Below are 26,153 nucleotides of genomic sequence, written 5' to 3' on the forward strand. Positions count from 1 at the left end.
TGTCTCTGTTATCTAGGCGCAGGATGCAGAGGCTGGGGGCTTCTAAGATCATACAGGTAGACTTCCTTCCCAAAGAGGTTGTCTCTTACAGCAAGGAGACACAGACGCCAGTCACCACCAACCCGGTTGAAGGTAAATATTTGTGTGTGTGTAAGTGTGTCGTATGCACACACAGAGATATACATTTGTGTATGTGTGTTTACGTGCTCTTGAAATCGTTAACAATGTTTACATTGTTGCACGTATTAGTTACCAGACAGTTCAGAATAAGAAGAGAATTCCATCATAATTTGGTCTTGGAGGAAATTGTGTGAAGTGAAGAAGTGTGTTCTTGGGCATGTGTGTATTGGAGTGTTTGTTATGTGTGCATACATGTCTCTCTGCTAGTGGGCGTGCACACTACAGTAGTGCAGTACTGACCTGCAGTTTCTAAACACATCCATATGGTGAAAACTGAGGCACAACGTTGGCGGTTGTAAACTCAGTGCACACACATTTGTGTGTTTTTCTGTTGTTGGAGAAAGACAACGCAGATTTGAATGGATAACATTTTTAGTTGTTTACCTTTTTTGTTATTGGAAATGCAGCTATACCATTCTGAAATGTCCCCTTCATGTGTTAGAATGCATACTGCTCCACCTACAATCTCTCCATCCAAGCTGATGTATAAACACACACACACACACACGCCCTATGATCTTCTCTATCTTCCTTCTTCAGTTGCCAAGACAGCTGGCAGCCATGTGACTGTGAAGGGGTTGTACTTCCTGCTTCCTGTCATTATAATAGATGGTCTGGTGTGGATTCCACTGCCCTCCTCCACCAGCAACCAGCACGCACATACACACCCGTCTGTCCTGATCAGCATCCAAACGGTCCGCCTCAACTCCCCCTATTTCCTTGACAAACCCAGGAATAGATCATTTATTCAACAAGTGCACAGGCACTAACTCACATATCTGAGCTGGGAAACATGTGCACTCATGCACGCACGCACACACAGACACACACACACATACACACACAGAGCTTATCAGCCAAGTCTGCTTGTACATACAAGCCCTCCCATTGTCAAAGGTCGTCAGTATACCTACATGGAGCGCCTAAACAACACACACACTCACAAACAAACAAACAATATAGCTGTTGTAAATAGCAGAGGACAATTAAGTAAAGAGATAAAAACTAACAGTGAAACATCCAGACAAATAAACATGCAGTAGTTAGTATGTACAGGCCAAGTAGTCTGTGTATACATACAAACAAATACACACTCTGTGGCGGGTTATTGCTTGTGCTGCTACGTGTCGGTCCATTTAAGTTTGTTTGTGTTCAGCTGCCAACAGCATTTTCTGGAGGTCTGTCTGTGTGTGTGTGTGTGTGTGTGTGTGTGTGTGTGAGAGTGTGAGTGAGTGAGAGAGAGAGACAGAACATCTGGAAGCCAGAGCAGAGCTGTGGTGGTCTACAGGGAGGTGACCCTGGCCTTAGGAGACCTTTACTTTGCAGCCTACCACAAAGCTTGTGTGTCTGGAGCTGATGGTAGCACCTGCCTGCACTTCTGGTTCTGTGTTTGTTCAGGCCAGTTCATTTTGTTGATTACTGAAGCGAACGTGCACACATCTCATTTTACAGGTTGCAGCTACAGGTTGTGTATTTGAATATTTAGGCCATTTTCTTACACATTCTCAATCTCTCTTTTATCTCTCTTCTACCCTTTTTCCTCCCTTCCTGACCTGGACCAAACTGTTCTTTAAAGTTAGCAAATAATACTAAATCTGGGTCATCGGTTATATGGTTATATTATGAGTGATGTGTTGCAGGACTATATAAAGTACTATGAAAGGACGTCTAGGTGTTTGGGTTTCTGTATGTGTTTTTAAACCTTTGTGTGTGTGTGTGTGTGTTTAAATAGTGGAAGTTTATTCTTTTTATCGGAGCAGTGGTTCAGTATCTATATATTATAAAGAATTTTTAAAGGTCGCATGTGGCCATTTTTGATTTCAGATATGATCTCTATGATTGGGTTCATTGTTATCTCTATCAAATGTCATTTGGTAACTCTTAATGTAAGACGTGGTTTCACTTTAAAACTGTAATACAGACATTAGGTGTGTGTGAAAGGAAGGATAAGTGTATTCTCATAGTAATCACTTTAAATCATAGGCTAATGACTCGGGGATGCTGTCGTGGCGCCTTCTCCTCATGAACTTCTGACCTCGCCACTTCTCATATCTTCTCTTATTCCCAGGATGGCTGGCTGCGTGTGCATGACGTGAGTTTGCTTTAGAGGAGCTCGTGTGTTGGAGTGAATACAGCTTTATCAAATTGGATTGATTTGATCTGTTGTGTGTGTGCATCTTCTACATGTTTTAAAGCTCCCATGGAGTTTGTGTGTGTGACTCTCATTTAAACTAGTTAATGATATGGTTTTTCATTTCCGTGACCAATTGCCTTCCTATAATCGTGATGTGTAGCTGGTCTGTGTATGCTCCTTTTCCCATTGGCTGCTCACTCATCTGTCTGTCCTGAGTGTCCATTGTGTCAGGGAATCAGATTAGCCCCAGTCACGGTTGGCTCCAGCTATTTACTGCAATCCTAATGGATATGAATGGACATGTTTGTCATGAGGGATGGAAGCTTTGTCTAATAACATAGCAGGGAAATAAAGTGAGGTCTAATGTGGTGTGTGATAGTAACCTAACCTAGCGAGGTCAAACACAGTGTGTGTAAGTAGATGGTGTTTCATGCCGCTGTCTTGTGCCTAACCGTGTTGACTTGTTCTTGAGAAAGAGAGGTGGCTTGTACTGCGAACCGACTGTGCTTTTCACCCGAAACACAATCCGTTATAAACACTGAAACTGACTGTTTTGTTGCTTGGCATTCTTAGCTTTATTCTGAAAAGATCCCTGCTAAGATTTTTCTTGAATGTTTCTGAGTATAAGTGATTTTAAGCACAACAAAGGCAAAGTAGAAGAAGATGTCTTAACCAGCTCTGTGCATGAATGAACAGGCTAAGGGACATGTCACTTATTTTAAAAATCATCTCAGACCAGCTCAAAACTAGTCAAAATAGGTCAAAATTTAAGATGACATCCTTGACGTTTCTGTATCCCCTCCAGTCAGCAGTTAACATGAACAGTGAGAGACAAATTTACAAGGTGCGGACGTGACACATCCTATGTGATCAGCAGCACCCTTTTTATAGGGATGTCCTCATAACGGACAAGGTTTGGAAGAAAATCACAGAGCTGCTGGGAGTTACAAATAACTAAACTGACCTCCAGCTATGTAGAAACAAGGCTGACTAAAGGTAATTTAGTGTTAGCAAATGTTAGCTTATTAATTTACAGAGGGCTTTAGTTTATCTGGACAGTTCTTTTTTGCTCCATCCACTAGAGTTTGCTCGCTTGCTGTATGTTAAAAAGCGTTATAAGGCTGCAGCTGTCAGTAGAACTGGGATTAGTTTTATTGTGATGTGAAGAAAGAAAAAGCTGCACATCCTCACATGTGAAGCTGCAGAATACTGTATTAACAATGGATGTGTGTAATGTGAAAAGGGGACCCTCATATTGATGATCCCACAGAGAGCTGATGTTCCTCTAGGCTCTATGGAACATTTTGTTGTCTTTCAGCTCAGTGTTTTGGTGTTTATGCCCCCTAACTTTCATTAACTTTGTTTTCAGCCCCAGCAAGAAGCTGCTTCCAGCGAGAAGCACTAAATTGACCTGTATATTTCCTGCCCAGCACCAAATGACCAACAAAATAATGAACTAGCTGATATCCATTGTCGGGAATTTAGCAGCTACATAATCAAATATTTCCCTTTGAGACCAGAAAAGAGCTAAAAGGTAGTCCTCGTAGTTTAATACTATCAACGTAGTACATATTTAGCTTTTAAAAGGGTTTTTGCCTCCCTTTTTTGAGCTTTGAGGTTTTTAAGCATTGTTTAAGTTGGGTTGGACCCAAGTTTTTGGGCTTGTCTTAAATGTATTACAAGAAAACATTTCCCTGTGCTAAATGGAAATTGTGCTATATCTAAAATGTAATTACCACTGTTGAAAACTCTCTCATGTCTACTATTTAACCACAGGAGTTGAAACGTTCCACCTCCATTTTCCTCAGGTCTGACCATATTTTGTAGAGTCAACTCTGCCAAGTCTAAAACTCTCTAAACAGGGGGTGAGATTTCACATAGTTTCAGCAAAATGTGGGCAACCTTTCTGCATCTCTCTGTTTTTCCCTGCATCTCTCCTCTGGATTGACCAATCCCACTCGGTCATGAACGAAGTGAATGCCAGTACTCTGACATACCCACTTTACCGATCCCAATCTGTGTGTGTGCGTGTGTGTGTGTATGCTTATTTAAGATGTTGGCAAGAGCAGGAAAGGTCAAGGGGATGGAAAGCATGTTGTGCATGCACGTATACATGTGTGCAGGTTGGCATGGGTGTGGTGTGAGTCTAACCCAGTTTGTAGTAAATTGGTTTCGCTCAGTGGAGCCTTAAAAGATCCATAATCAGACACAGTGAAAAGGTAGCCAAAGCAATAGAGAGAAAATGGAGAGAAGAGAGAAAGAGAAGAAATCTTTGGACATTAGAGAATAAACAGATGAAGGGAGAAAGAACAAGAGAGAAACTAATGGAGGAGAAGCAGCAGAGGCCAACGTGGGACGCTGCAGCAGTTATGATATTATAACAGTGATTGCAGTGAACCACAAGTTGGCCTTCAGAAATGCAACTCTTTGTGTGTTTGTCTATAATTTGATGTTGCAACTTTGGAAATCCCCATTTTTATGGTTAAAAGTTCACAGGGTCAAGAGTTTGTGTTAATGCTTGTGCATCTGCTTGCAAAAGTACATGTGGATGACTCTCTGTCTTCTTAGCAGGTATTTCTTGATGTATTGTCTGGTCCATTTGTATTCATGAACTGTACAGTTTGAGTATATACTAATACACTCCTTAAGTATATTTACTGCAATAAGAGGCTTTCTTTTGACATGTGGTGAACTGGTAATGGCCTCTAATTGCAAGAGAAACCCCACTTCCAAGCACTAATCTGAAAAGACACACACATTTGTCTGAATGTGCTCATACACACATGCACATAAGTATACAAGCATGCACATACTAGCGTATATATACACAGAAACACATGTACACATGGGCAAAGCAGCCACACAGCCACATACATCATCTGAGCTCTACATAATCCCATAATAGAGCAGTTAAGAAACCAAACAGCAAGTTTATGTAATGGTCCTGACTATTTGCAGAGCACTGGTCCAATCAGAGTGTTTACATTTGTATATATTTTATATATATATTTATATATATATATATATATATATATATATGATTGAACAGGTCCTGAACTGGTAGGTATTTGTCAGCAGCCGTACAAAAAATATCCTCCTTCCTAATTGACAATTTAAATTGGCACTAGAAGTATTGCAGTCTGTGTCTGATACCCATTACTACATGAGTTGTAACAGTTTGTAGCACTAGGTTATTGAAGTTTTTGTATCATCCATGTGATGAGTTAGTCTATATGTTGCAGAGAGCAGCCTTATTACAGCTGGGTATGCAATGCTCTATTACTTAGAAAAATATCTCTGAATTATCAAAACATGTTGAAAGTTGTCATCTGACTGATCAGATTTGTGGTTTTGCTTAATGTTTCTTCAACCAGATATTTACTGATTTTAATAATAATTTACATTCTGTTTTTATTTACACTTAGAATGCTTTTGAACATTATTGTGTTCGAGCAACATTTAACATTTTCATGCCTGATTCCCTCACTGTTTCTCCTGCAGAACATCACTCAAGAGGGAAAGTCTCACTGTGCTGGGCAGTGGACTGAGGCTCATGACAAAACACTAACAACTCATGAGGATGAGGTCCATTAAGTTCCTTCAGCCAGTTTATCCCATGTCTGTCTGTGGCATTTTCTACAGTCCAGTGAAGCACCGATGCATTCAAATAAAAACAGTGAATGTAACACTCTCCCGGTCTATACGAAGCCGACATGACTGAGGGGTTTGTGGTCAATCTTCAAGGCCCTGGATGGAAGAATGTGGTTGCATGAGTGTGTGTTTTGCATGGTTAGGCACTTATACGGTTCTGTATGTGTCTGTCTATGTGCGTATATATATGTGTGTGTGTATGCAGCCACATATGGAAGTGCTTGTCTCATACATTGTTGTTGTTCCACTCAGGCGGCTACAACAGACTGAGCAGACCAGAGGGAAGTGTGTGTGCATGCGTGCGTGCGTGTGTGCGTGCGTGCATGCATGCATGCGCAAAATAAAGACAAAATTTAAGGCAAATAGAGAACAACCACAGTGAGTGTACCCAGTGGACTGTGAACAAAATGTACTCAGTTGTTTTACTTTGAACTTGTTCTGTTTTAGAAATGTCCATTTGTGTTTGGTGTGAGCACCTTGAGGTGCCAGCTTTGTGCATGTGCTATAAGTTCATGCTCACACACAAAGTCAGACTTGGATGTTGCTATTATGATCTCCCCATCATCTTTTCCCTGCAGTCACGCGTAATCGTCCAAGCCTTCTCACTTTCTCTCTTTGTGAAACAGCTCTGAGTTTGGCTTTCATCATCATCACCCTCGAAAGGGCGCAGCCTTCACTCCTGTTTCATTCTCAACGTGATGCACTGTTCGAAGCGGTTTCTGTCAGAATGGCCACGGTAGTCAAAACCCTAAAAAGTCTTGATATTAGGGAAAAATAATGTCTTTCACGATGTTTAAGGTATTGCAAGTGAGTCACAGATGATTGCAATTTTCCCCTTTGACCACCGTATAATAAGGTACATGAGCCCCTTCTTCATCTCTTTCCCTCTGGCTTTCTCTCTCTTTTTGGCACAATGGCCCTCATCCAAAATAATATTTGCCATGTGATGAGTGCTTGAGATGAGTAGGAATACACTTTCATGTGTCCCTTTTTTCTCTTTTCAACTGTTCTCGTTTTTGCTCGCTTTTTGTTGAACTTGACTTTCTGACATGTGTGCCCCACCCTTCCCCCTCCTTGTTGCATTTTTTATACGCATGTAAAACAACAGTGGGTCTTGAACGTTTGCCTGGGTGGTCTCCCTTGTACTCCGAGATCTCTCCAGGGATTTTCATTTGAGAGGGTAGCGGTTCACTGCCACAGCTAGCCTGCAGCTCATATCCCTGCTTCACTTTAGTTGATTCAGTTTGATGTTTGTTAACCCTTTGTTTGTCGTGTGTGCCTTTTCACTGTTTTATACTCAAAGTTTAAAAATTGGCACCTATTAACCGACCAAAGTTTTCAAAACAGGTAGACAATTAAACACATAGACCACAAACCATTATTTGTCAAGTCAAAATAAATCTTGGCTGAAACTGCTGTGGTTTGTTTTCAATTACTCTTCAGTCAGCCCTGGAAATTCAACAGGCTTTCAAATCAGCTCACTTTGTTTCTTGTTGCAACCAATTCAAACCTTAAGTTTCCAGATCATTATCACAGTTTATGGCTTGACAGTTGTTTGAAGTGAAATTTGATAAGCATGCTGGTTTCAGTTTGGCTACAGTTGCATGCTGTTCTGCATCTGCCCAGCAGGGAGCACTCTTGGCACATATACTTGAGGACTCTTACAAAGTCTCACCGGCCAAAAGTGTAACAGATTTTTATTAGAAATGAGTATCAGATGAAATAAAACTGTTGGAATTATAAAATGACACTTTTACAGATAATCTCATAAAAGTATTGGCCTTTAAAATGTTAATTTCATCAATAAAATCCCACCAGATTGCAGAGCAGTGCTTCCTTTGAATCATTAAGGTACCGAGCAGAAGATGGGTTTCATTTGACAATGTTACTGAGGTGTTATGAATAATTTTGTCTATTTTAGTGCAGTCGTGAAAGATTCAGCACCAAGCATTTAGAGGCCTATAAAAACTGCCACATCTGTCCATCCGTTCCTCCTTACATACAAAGGGAACACCATCCTCATCCAAGTTGCAAACACAGACCTCCAATCTCCATCTGAGCCACACACACACACACACACACACACACACACACACACACACACACACACACATACACATACACATACACATACACATACACGCACACAAACCTGTTTCTGAGTGACACAAATCCCAGCTCATATGACGCGTTGAAAAGTGAGTTGCTGCCATAGCAGTGATTTTATGTAAGACTTTTTTCTTTCAGTTGGACTCTCTCTCTCCCTCTCTCTCTCTCTCTCTCTCTCTCTCTCTGACTGGGTTTTTGACAGTTTGGAAAGTTTGAAGTCATGGGTTTTAATCAGGGCCTTGCGGCCGGGCTCAGAGCATAGCGTGGCATGGCATGATGGCTCAGTTTAAAGATGTGGGTCTGGGTCAGGGCCAAGCCTGGGTGGCACTGCTAGGAAGAGAGGGGGGGGGGTGAAACAGAGAGAGAGACAGACGGGGGTACTGAGAGAGAGAGAGACAGAGAGAGAGAGAGAGACACTGGGAGAGAATCTACTTCAGCCACAGCACACAGCAGAGTTGGCCGCAGACCCTCAAAGGCCTGAATGGGCTGCATTAACGAAAGCCGATTATGTGTGGGCATGCGTGTGTGCATACAGCGTGGACTCGGGTGAGCATAGACTTGAACACACACGTGCACAGTGTTTGATCAGTGTGGGGAAGTGTGGCGAAGAGATGAATTAATTTAAATCATCCTGCGGGTTTTAGTCTCACCAGTTTTACATCAGGTCCTGCTGCTAATGTGTGTGTATGGTTCAAATACTTTTACCCCTACTGTGGTAATCATGACTTGATGAACCATGATGAATTTTAAACATTATTTTCTATTAAAACAAACAAACAAAAAAAAAACCCAGCCCAGAATGAAATTAACAAACTGAAGTAAAAGGGTTTAGAAGATGATCAGTGCCCGACATTTTCTGCTTTTTCACTTTGTATTCCGCCTAATTAAAATCTTGGGCCACTGTAAGGGGGGAAGAAGTTATTTTACAAGCAATTACTCCACATTTGACTGACTTTGTAGAAGTACAATTTACTTGCAAGAAGTTGCAGCTGTGGACTTTACAGTCTGTCCTGTCTGTCTTGGCCATCTACAGAGCAACGAGATTCTTCATCAGGGCAGGATCACCCTCTCACCTCTCAGCAAAAAGATCTGTTCTACTTTACTGCGTGGTTGGCTTGCTGCTACCCGTCAATTTGCTGTCCAACCCGACTAACAGAGGTCCCCAAAATGTTAGCTGTGTTTCTCTGTGTTCAGAAAGAGAGTCTAGCATTAACAAAAACTAGTGATCTGTCTTATTTCACAAAGACACTTGTGAGTGAGTTGGCTTGTAAAGACAGTGGCTGACATAACTGTCAAAACCATAAAGTAATAAGGTTGAGCCATGTTTATTTTTAATCTCTGGATCTATACTCAGGATGGTTTGTTCCGCATGCATGATGTTTCTCCTTTAATGCCCAAAAGCAAAGACTCGGAAGAGAACTTTTAAGGATTGAGATGAGCTCAAGAACTGTATTGCTAATGATACTCTGTACTTTTGAGTGTTTTATGGAGAGATTATTACAGTTTTCTTGACTTTTGCTGAATCATCCTGTAGTTGTGTGTCTTTTTAAAAGTTCATGCTTGGTGACAAAAATAATATCTTGTGTGGCAAGAGACATTTCCTGTAGGCCTGTCATATCACATTTTATTTGTCAAAGAATGGCGTCACTCCCTATATCATTATTTCAGTCGTATAAAATCATTGTGGTTATATAAATCTTTTTTTGATACTTTGGATAACAAGGATTATATTACTAGAGGTGGGAAGAATAAAAGTGGGAGAATTCCCCTGATGCCTCAGGTCATCTGTAATATATTCAGAGGTGAAGTGGATGCAGTGTGAGCATGTGTGTGTCGAGTCTGTCTCTAACAATAAGAGTCCTCAGTTAAGTTAATGCGTGAGAGTGTGTGTGTGTGTGTGTGTGTGTGTGTGTCGTGCCAGGGCCACATTAGAGGGGCCTTTCAAGTCATATCGGCCTCCTCCTACTCCTCTGCATAGTGCTTGTGTTGTGGTCTGTTCAAGATCCAACCTCCCAGAACCCCTGCGAACTGTGTGTGTGTGCGCTCATATGAAAGTGTATATAATGTTGTAGGGTTATACTCTGTGCGTAGGATTCCCTAAAATCCTGCTGAATTTGTCTTGTGTTTCCGCCGCCTCTTCTCTCTCATATCAGTATCTCTCCTTCTTTGTGATTAATACAATAGAGATCCATAAAACTTATGACTACTGTCAACTTTGATTGTGTGTGACTCACATTAGTAGTCACCTCCATACTGTTATGATAAGTCTTCAGCCCCCATAAAGTAGTCGATGACAAACTTGGGGTCTGGTCTCATCCATCCCTGCTACATACACACACACACACACACACGCACACACACCTGCGGTTCCTTTTGATAACTTTGCCAATTGCTCCAAGCAGACACTAACACATCTCAGCACACTAGCACTTAGCATGGATTGGGTTCAGAATAAAAGGTTAGCTAAAGCTTTGATCCTTCCCAAACCGAACACATGCTAGCACATTACTGCTGTGGCACACTAAGCACACGTGCTTCACGCACTAGCTGAAGGGGCCGCACTAGACAGTGTGTACATCTTTTATATGCTGTCAGTTACTTTAAAACTCTTCTCTCCACATGTGTGATAGTAGCTGCCTACTGTGAAATAATGCAAGATGTTTAAGCTAATGAAACTCTCAGCGGTGTATCAGCTTTCATTAAGACTATGTTTTATGTTTATTCCACAAACATATCAGCTCATTACTCTCACCTGAACAATTTCACTCTCCTGTAAGTCCATAAAAGCAATAATGATGCTTATACTGGCTAACAAGAGCCTTGTGCACAGAAAACAATGATAAAGTGTTAATTAGGCTCAACGCAGTAGACAGTTGCACTGTAATTACTAGCTAACCTTTTCATCTGACTTAGGGGGTTAAAAGTGATCTATGGAGGAGAGAGGAGTCCGTCAAAGTGTAAGAGTGTATCAGATTATGAGTTTTTTTATATTTTGCTTTGGAGGTGCCTGAAAAGGTTGCTGAGTTATATAAACAATAAAGGAGAAGAGAGTTTCACTGTGTATAATGTTTGTGATGCATAAAGGATGTAAGAACAGAGTCAAATCTTGTACTTACTGCATTACAGTACATATTAACAAGTATGATTTCATGACATGGCAGAAATACAAATCAAGGAATCCGTTTTATGTGTAAGACAATGAACTTTGTTCCGCTCTCACAAGAAAATTTTAGACTGATCTGATCAACAGAAAAGCGCCAGCTGTTTTCATAATCGCTTAGTCGTTCAAGTATGCACAAAAATGAGAGAGATTCACTGGATCCACTTTCCGTCATTTGAATATTTGCTGTTTTTCTTCTGTGACACTAAGCTGAATATTTTGGTCGTTGACCCGTGTGTTGTCAACACTGTCATTGTGATGGGCTGTAGAAAAGTCCAACATAAAAACCACATTTTCTCATTTTGGTAGTTGTTAGCGGAATTTGTTGTAATCATTAATTTGGATAACAGTATTTTGTTGAACAAAAACACAATATGAACATGTCGTCTTTTTATCTGATACTAGAGCTCCCCTGTTTTCCAGTTTAAAATCTGAAGATCTTAATTGAATAATTTTCATGGCTAGTAACATGAAAACTGAATCAGCAGTGTAATGTAACAGGGAATTGTATAATGATATTGATGAAGAAGCATGATGAACAATATTATCGTAGGTGAGCTGTTCTGGATCGGTGCTTCCCAGATGTATATGATATCACTGAATTATTGTTTAGTTCTAACTGACAGCATTTGGCCAGTTTATAACATAATACTTTTGAAGAGTCTGACGGAGGATATGAAAGGCTATGTTATATTGTTACTTCCATGCTCGTTTCCAGAGCGTAGTATCTCTATGTTTCCAAACAATTTCACAGACTCAGACGTGCACATGCGTCTTTTTCACTCTGTGTGTGTGTGCGTGTGTGTGTGCATATGCCTTTACAAACACCTTTACATGTTTGTGTGTACTTGTGTTTGTATCTTCACACTGCCAATCTGTGTGTCTGCATACCTGCTGGGCTGTGCTGAATTGACTCGGCCCGGTCAGCATGAGTAAGCAGACAGGGGAAGATTGAGGCAGACAGATGTGGTGGCCCCGGGCTACAGAGGATATCATTACCCCGGGTGTGTAGCTGGCCAAAACGGGAGCCCCCAAGCAGAGTTTCATCAAGGTGGACCCCCCGTCTGTGGCGCGGGGGAAGATACCAGTTAACCTGTAGTCCTGCAGAGAGGAGCAGTATTAAGCGGCAGGTGGAAAGAGAAAGCATCCCATGTCTAGAATGAGGTGGAAGCAAGAAAGTGTGTAGATACTTACAGGGTAGCAAGCTGACACACTCAAACTGTTGAAGATTGCGTCTCTTGATTTCCCTTCGCTGCATCTTTTGCAACTCAACAGGAAACCCTGTAGTTCCCCGTGTCTGTTTGCATTTACATTTTACATAAAGCTTTATATTACTATTTTTAACCCTTGAGTCTCACTTTCAGGTACTATTTGCTGCAATACCGTTTTTGCTTTCCTTTGAGCACATACAGAAATTTCCATGGAAAGGAAATATCCAGGATATTTTTGGTGCAGCACTTTGACAGAACAACTTGATACATGGCTGCTGGCGACGACATCAGCAGTATCTTGATGCAGGAATTGGACCGTCTCCCCTCTGTGAGGTAACCCATAGGCCATGAATCACGCTGCCTTGCTCCAGAGTCCTGTGGTCCCGGGGGTTGACGGTTTGACCGCTCCTCAATGTGGTCTCTCTCCTCCACTCACGTTCCTCCCACACATTCCAACCACTGGACCGGTCATGTAAGGTCAAGAAAATAGAAAAGAATAAAAACAGAATAGAATAGAACTTGTGTGTAATGTACCTTTTCCAGTGTTGGTTAGGAGGACCCCAGTTGATGTTTCACATCCCAGGACTTTTGCAGATTAATTACCACAGTTTGTGAGTAGAGGGGAAGAGGTGTCCAGATGACAAAACAAACAATAAGCATGGAGTTAGAAACAAAAGGGCCTGAAAGAAGGGCGCTCCTGTGTGTGTCTGTTTGCAGCTTGTCTGTTTTGGCAGCTCAGACTTGGAGCTAGTCTGGCAGTCTGCCTGTCTGGTCCTCTCTGGTCTCTCCTCCATACTGGTGGGTCACTGGTGTTTGGATCACTACAGCTGACTGTTAACCACCGACTTGGACTGCGCCTCACCACCGTGTGTTTGATTTAGCTTAGTCATTTATTATATACACACAGTATAAAAATTAAAGTCATATATCAAAATCTTTAACTTGGCAGTGAAAAAGTCACAAAGGAAGAGAGAGAGAGAGAGAACATTGTACCAGGAAGCATGAAATAATGAATAAAATAACAGCAGAAATTATTGTAATCATAATAATAAAGCCACTTGAGTGTTCCACCAATTACAATTGCATTTGTACCTTTTTAAAGAGCAGCAGTGAGTTCACGAAAAGCTTAGGCGAGTCCAAGTGACAAAAGGACAGTTCATCCAGTGCAAAAGCAGCCCTTAAGCAAGTGGTTTTAACAGTGCCCCAGGCCATACTCCAGCTGAGTTAAACACACCCCGACGTGTGTGTGTGAGAAAGAGAGACATGACACGTCTGAGGGTGTGATGAAGTCACTTCCTCCCACTGGACTGAGCGACTGTTGTCAGCTTGACCCTGCGCCAGTTAACCTCTCGCCACCCCTGGCACTGCGGGCGAGGGCCCTTGGTGTGTGTGTTTGAGAAAGTGAGAAAAGACAGATTATATGTGTGTGTGTGTAGCGTGTGTGTGTGTGTTGGCAGACCACAGGTGTCTGGTCACGGTGTCAGGGTGTTAAGAGGTCTTCTGAGAGGGCCCCTCCGACTCCCCTGCATCTGTTTTCAGAGGGAGGGAGCGGCAGAAAAGAGGAGGAGAGGTTGGCAAGGGTTAGCAACACATAGCCCCGAGGGGTGTGAGGGCTTGTTGGGCAGGCAGGGCGGGGCAGTAGCTGACAAGCAGGTGCCTATGTCGACAGTAACCCATCGTACTTGAACCCCACCTCCTCCCCTATACACACACACACTGCACGCACTTACAATAAATCCTGGAGAGTCAAGTGTAATTGCAGAGCCTGATTGGAGGGAATGCAGAGGGAATCCCCTTTTACACACACACACACACACACACACACACACACACACACAGACATCACTGGATCTTTTTTCTTCGGGTCAAAGGTGAGAAAAAAAGAGGAGAGCGCACACAACTCTGACATTTCCTGCTGTCTGTGTGTGATTTGCGTGCACAGTGACCAAATGTTCACATATGCGGACCATGTGAGCACATGCTGCAGCTACAGCATGGACTCGGGCTTGTTTCCTCTTATATTTCTTTTCATAAGACAGAGTGTAATTAATACACATGTGCAACAGTAATGGAGATTCTGCAGCGGTTATGCCTCATATTTTTGTGTTTTATTTAAAAGAAAAAATGCAAATAGGAGTGCGTGTGTTTGTAAATGAAACCCATTTGGACCAAATGTTAGTTAGTCAGGTGTAGCAGTGCATGTCTGGGAATGATTATTTTGGTAAGAAGGGGGGAAGGCAGCACACACAGCGGGAGGTTGAGGAAAATTGGAACAGCTGTTGATTAACATGAGTGCTCTCTCTCTCTCCCTCTTTCTTCTTTTACTCTCAGTAGAGGAGGAAGAGGAGGATGAGGAGATGATGGAGCCGAAGCCGGGCCCTGACTCAGAGCAGCAGGATGAAGATGACAACAGGGAAACCAAAGAAGGTACAAAAGATGGATGGATGAATGATAGAGAAGTAAAAATGGTCCTTAAGCACTTTGTTAAGTTAGAGTCCTCCTGCATGAATTAATTTATGTAGCTGTTGCAACAATACAAAACATCCTATTCTTTATGCTTTGATGTCCTTCTTCACTCAACTTCTTGCGTGTTGTTGGTCAAGCTGTCATGAAACACTGTCACTTGTGTGTGACACCCACATCCAGTCAGTGGGTGTATCAGATGGGGGGGGGGCATATCAGCTCCATGGCATGTGAGGGTCAGCACTGATTAAAAACCTGTCCCTTGACCCCCTGACCACACTTCAAAGTGAAGAGGAAGGGACAAGTGTGTGTGTGTGTGGTGTGTGTGTGTGTGTGTGTGTGAGAGTGTGTGTGTAGGGTTCATGTAGTAAAATATGAAGAGAGTGGGAGAGCAAGAAAAACACAAGAAGGACACATAGACAGATAGACATGTTCATATTCACGTCCATACACAGTGCTGACTGCACCGAAAGTGTGAGTCAAACCCACACATAGACAGATGTATGCACGCACACACTCATAAACACACAGTCATCCGTCTCCTCTCCATCCTGGCCTATTAGAAGGTCTGGCCTTTGATCTCTGCCACTCGATTCACTGGGTCTTTTCTGACAACTCATAAGAAATACAAAGGGATGGGGGGGATCAAAGTCAAGAGGCAGGGTAAAGGTCGATATATATGTGTGTCTGTGCATGCTTGGGTGTGTAAAATTGCATGTGTGCTTGGGGACAGTGACTTCAAAAACCGGATGCCGTGCTGCGCAGCCATTACGTTCAAAGGGAGGCGGGTCACTCAGAGGCCTTTGTTTTTCTCTTGTTTATGAAGTTCTTACTGTAGGGTTTTATTAGAAAAGATGCATTAGGGAGTGTTTGTAGTTTATGATGTCCTGGATGGGATTCTGGTTTTGATAGAGATGAAGTGAATGTTAATGTGACATCTAAAGCAAATGATATACTCTTTATATTTTTGGCAGAAGTAGACATAACAGTACTGCATACTGTCAGATAAAAAAATACAGATGTCTTGAAAAAAACAAAAACACGTTGTAGCAGGAAAGATAATTATAAATAAACCCTCAAAAATAATAATCCAGCTTCTTAATTAGGGGAATTTTCTTTGTCTATTTGTCAGACAATAGATGGCATTTTAAGAAAGTTTGATTTGCTGTTTTCTGACATTTGACAGACGAACAACAATAGCGCATGCTCTGTGGGATCACGGTGCACAGCGTATGCTCATGTCTTCTATCTATGTTCCACCATAGGCTCATTTCCTGTGCTGCGGGAGCTGACGGAGGAGGAGAGGCAGCAGATCCTGCACTCTTCTGAGTTTCAGAGCTTCTTTGACTGCAGCATCCGGGTGATGGAAAGAGCTCTGGCCGAAGACAGCGACATCTTCTTCGACTACAGCGGCCGGGATCTGGAGGACAAAGAGGGGTGAGCGGGGAGGAGGCGAGAGGAGGGAGGGAGGGAGGAAGGGATTCCGTGTTTGGATGTGAGAGAGCACATGTGAGTGTTTACTTGCATGCCTCAAACTAAGAAATGGTCTCAGAGTGACTCATGCCCACTGTGTCACTCTAGGGGCCTGGAAGCTGCTTTGTTCTTCAAAATACATGTCTTCCTGCTGATGTCACACTCTCAGGGGGTTAAAAACTCCTCTGAACTGACAACCATCATTGTCTTAAAGAGCAGTGTCCTGCCATCTGGAGGGTTGCCTCCAAATGGATGCTATCAAAGTGTTGGTTGAAGTTATAAGAGTCGTAAGTGCAAAGCTGTTGTAGCATACTGCTCTGCTGTTATAGAAGAATGCTGCTTTTAACAGCTCACTTCAACTTTTGCCACTGCAGCCTCAGAGGAGCATCATGCCTGTGATCAAAATGAAATAATGTCTGGAACAGGCCATGGTCCAGTGCTTAACACCAGTTCTCTTCTTTTTTTCCATGGACATGCTCTTTATGAAGTTGTAACACGACTTACATAATATAATTCAGATTCCACTCGCTTGTTTCAGTACTATTCATTCTCACATAGTATTTCAGACAAAGTGGATCATTCACCCTTATTAGTGGACAGAATTTGTTGTACTCGAATAGGAGTCTACCTACAACTGGAGGTCTGGAAACTGTGGGGATGCGACTTTCTGAAGTAGCCAATGACGCAATAAAGTCTGCATAGGAGCTAGTTTCACCACAGGCAACGTGTTGGCTGAAACTACCGACTCACTAGGCCGAAGTTTTCTCACCAAATTCCTCAGGCATCAAGTCAATATGCTGAATCAGCTGATGGCCGCTGTTAAGGACTGACTCGAAACTAACTGACTCAAAAACTTTAGGCAACGGTGATTGCCCACATTTTATTTAAAGTCATCACAACTGACCCGTGCAGACAGAAGGCATTTCTTCCTTGACAGGGACATATTCATGTCTGTTGTCCAATGGGAACAAAGCTGTAGTCTTCAAATTTGATGACGCAGTAACCTTTGACTTTTATCTCTGCTGTCATTCCTCAGAGACTTGGGTAGCGGCTCCAGCCTGTCCTTCAGCAGACTCTTCTACGATGAGCACTGGTCGAAACATCGGGTGATCACCTGCCTTGACTGGTCTCCTCAGGTGAGGCATGCGGCCTTGTACATGTCACTTTGAATTCATGAGGAAGATTTCTTCAGCTTAACCAAAGTGCTTTCCTGGGTTTGAAGTATGTGCATCAGTTACTTATTATAAGACGTTGTTGAAAATTTTGAATGAGTGGATTGGCTGGATTGGTTCTCTTCATTGTTGAATACACGGACATCCCTCTTCCCCTGTTTCTCTTTCTCTTTCTCTTTCTCTTTCTCATCTTACTCTTTCTCTTTCTCTGCCTCTCAGTACCCTGAGTTGCTGGTTGCCTCCTATAACAATAACGAAGATGCTCCTCATGAACCAGATGGTGTTGCCCTAGTATGGAACATCAAATTTAAGAAGGCCACACCGGAGTACATCTTTCACTGTCAGGTACTAAACTTTATCAAACCTCATATGGATTTCCAAAACTATCGAATAGGATGTGAGTTATGACTGCAGGTTGCTATCGGGAATCAGTTAGTTTTGCTTTCTTCTTTTTATGAACTTACAAACTGCTAGAGCTACATGCAAAAAAAGAATAAGACATCTTTATGTCATTGCTTGTTTGCCTCTTAGAGTTTCATACTCAGATGTTCCATTCTTCTGCTCTATTTGTCAGGTATTGTATGGCAACACAGCTGTTGTTTTATCCAGTAATCTACAGCTTGTTCCTCTTTTCCACCCTATAATGATAGCACCTTTGTGGCAGACAAAATTAAGAGTGAAGCAAAAGGAAATGAAAGGCAGCACCACATGCATTCATTTGACCCTCTAGATTGGATTATAGGTGAACGGGACCAGTTTTAATGCAAGAAACTTTGGTTTTGGTGGGAAAGAAACCCACTAATGGGTGAGATGCTAATAGCAAATGACACTGAGAAAACGGTAGGGGAGAGAGAGGGAGGGAGGAAGGAGAGAAGGGATGGAGGGATTGGGTGTTAGGGCTCCACAGCTCCCACGAGACCTGCGAGGCCATATAGAGACGTCTTGGTAGTAATATGATGTGGCCTACCACTTCCTAATCCAGTGCTGCCACATGTGTGTGTTAGCCCACCCACATCGATGCTATGTCTAATGTCAGCAGCGCTGCATTTCTCAGTAATTGACAAGTCCTCTTCATACACATCACTGTAAGTGTGGAAATACACCTGTAATAGGATTAATGCCATTCATCTTGCTGCTGAGAAATAATGTTAGGAATTCATGCTCTTAATCTCACATTCAAGCTTCGCTGAGACCGCGGAAATAAGATTTTCTTTTCTTTTTCTCAAACACACACAGAAACACATATTCCTGCAGACCGCATGCTACATGCAAAATAGTTCAATATGAAGCTTGCCATATAAGACTAGCTCCAAAGTGGATTTTTAAAACACTCCATTCTTTCGCTGCACCATAATTTATGTTGCTGCTGAAATCCATGTGGTCTTAGAGATAGATTACAGCCATGCATCTTGTAGCTGTAGGATTCAGTAGTTTTTCCATGTGGCTCTCTGAGGAAATATGTACAGTACATCTGATTTTATTAACAATGTGTGTTTTTTTGAGTATGCTGATCTGTGAATTGTCAGTGTTTGAACATCAAATGCGTGGGAACAAGGATATTTGCATAAACAGCTGATAAAATCCTCAGTTTATCAAAAGGGCCCAATGAGCTGCCAGTGTGTACAGCAGAGGTGAACAGTATTCATGTTGAAGTGGAAATGTGATGACTGGATTAGAAGAATCACTGCCTGTGACATAACAAAGCATCATTACCTTTTTTGTTTGTCTGACACTTACAAAGCACTACCATAAAGGTGTTCAGATGCATGACATTTGCTTTAAATAAGTATTTACTGGAAAGATATGCATTAGCTGAAGTGATATCAGCTGGAGAAAAGACCAACTGAGAGAGAACAGAAACTCAGTGCAGCACTTTCCTCCCCTGCCTCCCTCTTGTTAGTCAGTGGGTTACCGATGGCCTGGGGCTGTGCCATGGTCTTTTCATGAGGGGAGAGAAAAAACAGCATGACAGAAGCATAAAAAAATCATAGAAAGAAAGGTAAATGGAGTCCCATATAAACAGTAGAGAATGAAGGAGTGGAAAGAGAAAGAAAGAAGAGCTTGCAGCTCATTTGGAATAAGCCATGACTTCTCCGATCACTTTTGGATTTGGATGAAAGGAGCACAGGAGGGTTAGACGAGAGGAGACCTTTTTTTTTTCCTTTTTCTGCTCTTTCTTTCTTTCTTTCTGCAGGGCCTTTTGCAAACAGAGCCACGACTCTCTAGTTCGCCACAGATCAGATGACTCCTAATGTGTGACCATGTTGTGACGTTTAACCCCCCCAAAACCACAGAGCCCGGTGCCTCTTCCCCTCCCTGTCCCTACTTTCTCTGATTTTTCTTTTCACCTTCCACCTCCCGCCCTTGACATAGAGAAACAGGGAGGCAAACTGTTCACGTGATTTCTTCTTCATTCATGTGTTATGCATATATGCGTATACATGGGTTAGCTCCCACGATTGGCTGGCCCCAGCAGACCTTCTAGCTGCTTTACAGCCATTTTTGCTGACCACAGAAGCAGCTTTCATCTGGTGGATGGATATTTAGACACTATCTGTGTGTATGCACGTGTTATATGAGTATTGTACACATGTGTAAAGGCTGTGGCGTGTGTGTGTGTGTCTGTGGAAGATACAAAAGAATGATTGCTGGGTCAGTATTGGAGGGTTGGGGTTTGTGGTTGAGGTCTGGTTCAGCAGGAGCTTTATTGTATAAGGCTATGGCTGACAGAAGGCTTCGTGTTTCAGATGGGGTTTCTGTGAGGTCAAGCTTCTATATTTTCTTGTCTGGCTGTGTGCAGTTTGGTGAATGAGCTTAGCAATGCAGAAACAGCATTTTACTTTATATTCATGGTTTAAATGTCTTTGCCTAAGATCATCTCAGTTGTTTCCAGTGCAGTTTTATTAGTTTCTATACTTTGAAGCTGTGTTTTGACATATAATATCCATTGTTGCAAAGATCTTGTTTATTTGTATCTGTTTAGTGTTGCCTATTTGTATTTGGAAGTGAAAAATGTAAAAGCTGGTCCTGGTTTAATTTTGGGAGGAGTTTCAGTGTATCTGATTTTAACTAAGTGCGATCTGGGGATTGTGGACTAACATTTTTGGCAAAATGGAGCAGTGTTGTAATATTGCATTCTGCTGTAATGCAATAGTTAGACAGACAGGTCCTGGTTTGACAAATGCTCTTCCCCTGTGGACTAAACAAATCTGCCAGTTATTCTCTCAGTGTTCTCTCTCTCTTTCTCTCCTTTCTGCTTTGCAGTATCCTGTCCATTAGATTTTATGCTCTTATTTATTTGCCATACATGTCTTTATCACGACTACTCACAGGAACACTGTGGCCTTTAAGATTAAGGCTTTAAGGATAAAACTAAAATATTGAAAGCTAATGAAACATTTGTCCATGTGATTTACACTAGTTAATGGTATGTAGCTTCAGTGGAGACGGTGAAGCATCAGTGAAACGTCTTCATACATAGATCTGGTTTATATTTACACATTTTTATATATTTGATTATTTATGCTCCTTTTTCATTTAAGTATTGTTGTTCTTTGTGATGTTTCATTAAGTACTTCTGGTTTATGTAACAGGTCTGTGATAAAATCCATCATTGTTCTCTAACTCTGCTTATTAATTAAACATTATCTCTGTAAACTACGGGACCTTTTACACCCCTCTTAAGGGCTTGTGACAGTTTCATGACCCCACTTTAGGAGTCATTGATCTGTAATAAAGCAGAGGAAGTGTGGGATCCATCAGTGTGTGGGTTGGGTTGGGTTTGTACTTTAGGAAAGGGGCTGCCACTGCTGTGAATTCTGGTACCAGTTGAGCGTGCCTCCCCTCATCACAGCCATCTCAGCAGTTGGACCCATCATCGCCCCGTCCCAGTTGGAGTCCAATCTTGTAACTTCACACTCCCCTCTCAAGTGGGCAAAGTCACACCACATTAAAGGACCCGTTTGACTTAAAACCTCTACTGAGCCCCTCAAACCGCACACCTCCCTCTAACAACCCCTGCAGCTACTGTCATATCCAATTGGAGTCAGTCATATTTTCATTAATATCCCTGGGCCTTTGGCACTTCCAGAAAGGTTGAGTGAGAGAACCAGAGCAGGAGGAGAGAAGAGTGGGAGGGAGAGTGAAGGTAAAGAGAGTTAGAGAGAGAGAGAGAGAGAGAGAGAAGTGCGACAGCATTACTCGCAGGCCTTGTCTAAGTTTGAACCCACGTGAAATTAGACTGAAGGATGAGACTGCTTTGTGCTCAGAAAGATTAACAGGGAGATCCTCCGAGTGTTCGCTGAATACGTAAGTTACTGAGAGGGTTTGTGGCACACTAACCAGATACCGCTGCTGGCAAAAATAGAGTGTTGAATCATGCGTTCAGCAATTTCACATATTATGTAAGTGAAAAAAATGCAGTAAAGGAAGACTTTAATGTTTTGCTAAATATGCTAATTCACTTTCGTGCTTTAGATCACACAGATAGCAGCGGTTAGCATAGCTTATCCTGGTCTAGAAATGGCAAAACAGCTTGACAGAATCTAATTAACATGTTGCATCTTGTTTATTCAGGAGAAAATTAAAAATTAATGTCCTAAGCAGCTATATTATTCTTTATGTTGTTTACTTTTTTGTAAACTATTCGGTTACCATCCAAGTTTGGTGAATGTGGAAAAATTATCCACCAAAATGTGACTGATATAAATTGGAAAACAGACTTGAGGAGGAACTTGTAGCATTTATGTCGTAAGTTTCAATATCAGAATAAAATACATTATATTTACAACAGGAATTCAACATTAAAGCCGCAAACCAGCAAAAATGAGAGCATGAGCCAAGCAAACAAACAAGATATGGAAAATAAAGGGAAAGAAGCTGTAGGAGGCAGAGAAAGGCCTGTTTGTGTTCCCAGAGCCGCCTCCTCGTGCTCTCGCTCTGTCAAACCCTATTTCTTTGCCTGGTGAAATTGAGACTCGGCTTGGTATTTCTCTCTCCTTGCCAGAAACCACAGAGTGACAAAATCCGTGGGGTGTCATAAACGAGTGAAGCCAAGGGGAGAAAGGGAGGAGAAAGGTGGTTGGATGGAAGGGGGAGGTTGAGAAGCGTGGATGCAAGAGAAGACAGTCGGATCCATCTGGTCTTGATAAGGCAGAGTGGAAAACAGATGAGTGCGGTGAGCGGTGGGGTGGGGGTGGGGGGTGGAGTGTGGATCTATTTGGGAGGATATACTGTCTGCCGTTTGCCCACCCCTACGCCTGCGTTTCTCTTCTCGCCATAGCACTCTTGCTCCATTTCTGCCTTCCCAAGCCGACTTAAGCAACAGTTTGTTGCCTGAGGAAAGAACGAAAAAGAGGAGGAGGCAACAAAGGAGGGAGTGTTTCCCTCTCTCTAGCTTTCTTTCTCTCTCTGTCATTCCTTCGAACCTCCCTAATCCCTTGCTGGGTGCCACCTTTCATCGCTGCCTACCATGTGTGTATTATCCTCTACAGAACACTTCCCATTAATATAATAAGGCCTGCCAGAAGCACTTAGCCTTGTGAGCCTTGTGTGAGATATGGTAGATGATACTTTGTGTGTGTGTGAGTTTCTCCTTCATACACACACACACACACACACATATCAGGCCTTGCCTGAGGAAAGAAATGAAACCCACTGTTCTGACTGCCAGAGTATCTCCCTGTAAAACTTCCACAATTAAACTTCCACAGGCCCAGTATGCAGAAGTGACTCTCTGCTCTGCTTTTTCTTCCGGGAGCTGTCACTCCCCACATCCTCTCCGTCTGCGCTGTCAGGAGATCACTTGGCAGGTGTCTGACCCGCGCTGTATGCGAGATGAGAACCATACACAGAGCCACTCTGCCTTTGGAAATGAAATGTCAGGCTCGGTATCCAGTTGGCCCTGACACGGGGATGCAGTCATAGTGGGAGTATTGCCGACATGAGAGTTGTTGAGGTGTTATTTAGACAGATGTGGAGCTCATATGACTGGTATGTTCAGACTTATGATTTGAAATGAAGATGAACTGCAGGAGATGGGAGGAGTAAGGCTGCATTTTATATGACAGAAAAGTTTTGAGGAAATAAGATAAGATAAGATGAACTTTATTGATCCCGCAGTGGGGAAATTTACTTGTCGTTACAACTCAAGAACAGAACAGAGAACAGAACAAGAACAGAAAAAGAGTGCAAAAACAGTTTACAATTTACAAGTACACTTAATTGCTTGTATGCTCAAGTATGAAGCTACAGACAGCAACAAGTTAACTTAGCTCATCATTGGAAATGGTAAAACCATATTTACTGTATTTACCATACAGACACGAGAGTGATATTGATACTGTCCTTTAACTTTTCTTTTAATTCAGTCATGTTTAAAAACTGTGAAGTCAGTTTCCTCTAATATAAGTAAAAACAGTGTTTGGGTCATTGATGGAAAAGGCTTATGACTGAATAACAAGCTAGAAAGACTTCAGATATCCAGCTGAAACATTATCAAGCTCTCATCCATAATTCATCTCTTAAGTCAGTCATTAATTTCCTACATGATATCTAAATTTAGAAGAAGAAAGATTTACAGAGTGTCAAGCTTGAATTATAAACTTCCTTATAGTGTGGAACAAGTTGATCTTATTTCAGCACCAAATCACATACAGTACATTTATAAGACATAAAACGGCAGAACACATGTGCTGATGTGACGTTTGATTAGAAACATTTAGAGAGAACGGCTTTAATGTCATGCCCAAGTCGCTGCTGGCAGGCGCCTCAAAGTGCAGTGTCGGGACCAAGTCGGGCTAATTTTCAGTAGCTCTTTCAGTAAGCCCGACAGCACATCATCATACAAATGATGCCATAACTTGAGGTTTCTCAAAGAGGGGATTTAGAGTTTAGTCAGGATTTTTCCTCTTAAGATAGGGACACCGATAGGGCTTCGAAGTTAAACTAACATATGGAGCAAATAGAGGGGCTCTTGATTTGATTTGGCTTCTCTTTGTCATTACTCTTGTGGGTAGAGATGTTTACTTAGGGTGAGAACTGGTGGAGGAATGACAAGCGGGAAGAGTAGAGAGCAGGGATGTTTTCTGTTTGCTCGTGGATTTGCGTCTTTATTTTTCACCTTTGATGGTGTTAATAGTAAAAATAGTGTCATAGTGGTCTTTACTGGAAAGATCAAAGAAATGTGTTTCTGTGCTGAGATTACTGATAAAGGTATTAATATATTTGAGGTAGTGTACAGTTTATGTACACCAGATTGTTTTAACAATTTAACAATGATTTTTAAAATTCAAATGATAAATGACATTCTAATAGCAGTGTTACAGTTACAGTCAACAAGAAATCACATAAGGTTATTTACCAAAATGTTAAACTATTCTTTTGTATAAGCATTTATAGCTGTTAGATGTTGTTTTTGCTTTCCTGTCTCCTCCAGGAGCTTAGAGTTTCCTTAAAAAGACTGAAAAAATGTCTGTGGTGGCAGAACCATGTGCGTGTGTGTGTGTGTGTATGTATATATATGTCTTTGGTGGATGTGTGTGTTTGTGTCCAGAGATGACAGAGTGGGGTGAGGGTCAGACTTGGGTTCATTAACCTGCTGATGCAGTCTGATGGAGGGGGAGCAAACCTCAGACATCAGCATGTCAGACAGCCACAGAGTGGAAAGTTCATCCCCAAACTCAAGCGACCCAGCTGATGGGAGCCTCATCCGTGTGTGTGTTGAGTGTGAGAGCTGTGGCCTTAACATTTGGCCTGAAGTAGTTTCACAATTCAGTCTCTGTACACATAGGCCAGGTTAGGAATATTTTATCCAGATAATTTAGAGAAAAGTGTGCAACAACAGCAATTTTCCCTTGTTCTTAGACAGTTATATAATATGATCTGGACATTATTTTAGTGTAATAGTTGGTGCATTTACTGTACATATTACATATAAAATAAAACTTACATATTCCAGTGTGAAGAATAGCCTATGGCCATCAGATCTTGGGTCCTAATACATGATAATAAATTCTCTTTTTATCTGACAGTGTAGATGAACTTTTCCAAGAGCCGGCTGGTGGGTGACTTTATTTTTACCATCAAAGTTCAGTTTATTTTGAGTCTTGACATCTGAAGCGACTCCATTCGTCTGCAGGCCGTGACTCCTCAGAGGAGACGAATAAACGAACGAAAGAAAGAAAGAAAGAAAGAAAGAGAGTGTGCAGTGTTTTCTTTCCCTCTGGTTTGTTTTCTAATCTCCTTTCAAAATGAACTGGGGTTTAGAGTTGGCTGCTTCACACATGGTGCGGTGGCGGGGATGAAGAGAGAGCGAAGGGAGAGAGATGAAAATCAATACAAATGTTATACTATTGACTACTTGTGGGCTGTCTCAGTTCAGTAGGATCTTTTTATTGAGCAAGAAAGACACCAAACACGCAATGAAGGTTGGATGTTTGGTGTCTTTACACAACTGCTGTTATGTTATTCAGTAATGCCTCATCTATCCAGTGAAATAACTGGTTAAAGAAAAGTCATGAAGACTGACGTATTCCAAACGTAGGCTTCAATATAGCAGTCAAGTGGCATTTATGGTACTGTGATTCTATGTAACTTCTGAA

General features: G+C 41.9%; 1 protein-coding gene across 11 annotated transcripts in view; it reads left to right on the top strand.

The window, feature by feature from the left end:
* Window positions 1-26,153, top strand: part of LOC124074151 (cytoplasmic dynein 1 intermediate chain 1) — a 48,699-nt gene that overhangs the window by 5,762 nt on the left and 16,784 nt on the right. For 8 of the 11 annotated variants that reach the window (XM_046416788.1, XM_046416779.1, XM_046416783.1 and 5 more), the window contains 5 exons: window positions 17-132; window positions 14,777-14,872; window positions 16,174-16,345; window positions 17,418-17,517; window positions 17,773-17,898. In XM_046416788.1, the coding sequence (XP_046272744.1) occupies window positions 17-132; window positions 14,777-14,872; window positions 16,174-16,345; window positions 17,418-17,517; window positions 17,773-17,898 (610 nt within the window). The remainder of the gene's footprint in view (window positions 1-16; window positions 133-14,776; window positions 14,873-16,173; window positions 16,346-17,417; window positions 17,518-17,772; window positions 17,899-26,153) is intronic. The other 3 variants (XM_046416780.1, XM_046416785.1, XM_046416787.1) reach the window with 1 other exon arrangement.

The sequence above is a fragment of the Scatophagus argus genome, chromosome 17 (genome assembly GCF_020382885.2).
Source record: "Scatophagus argus isolate fScaArg1 chromosome 17, fScaArg1.pri, whole genome shotgun sequence".
NCBI classification, from domain to species: domain Eukaryota; kingdom Metazoa; phylum Chordata; class Actinopteri; family Scatophagidae; genus Scatophagus; species Scatophagus argus.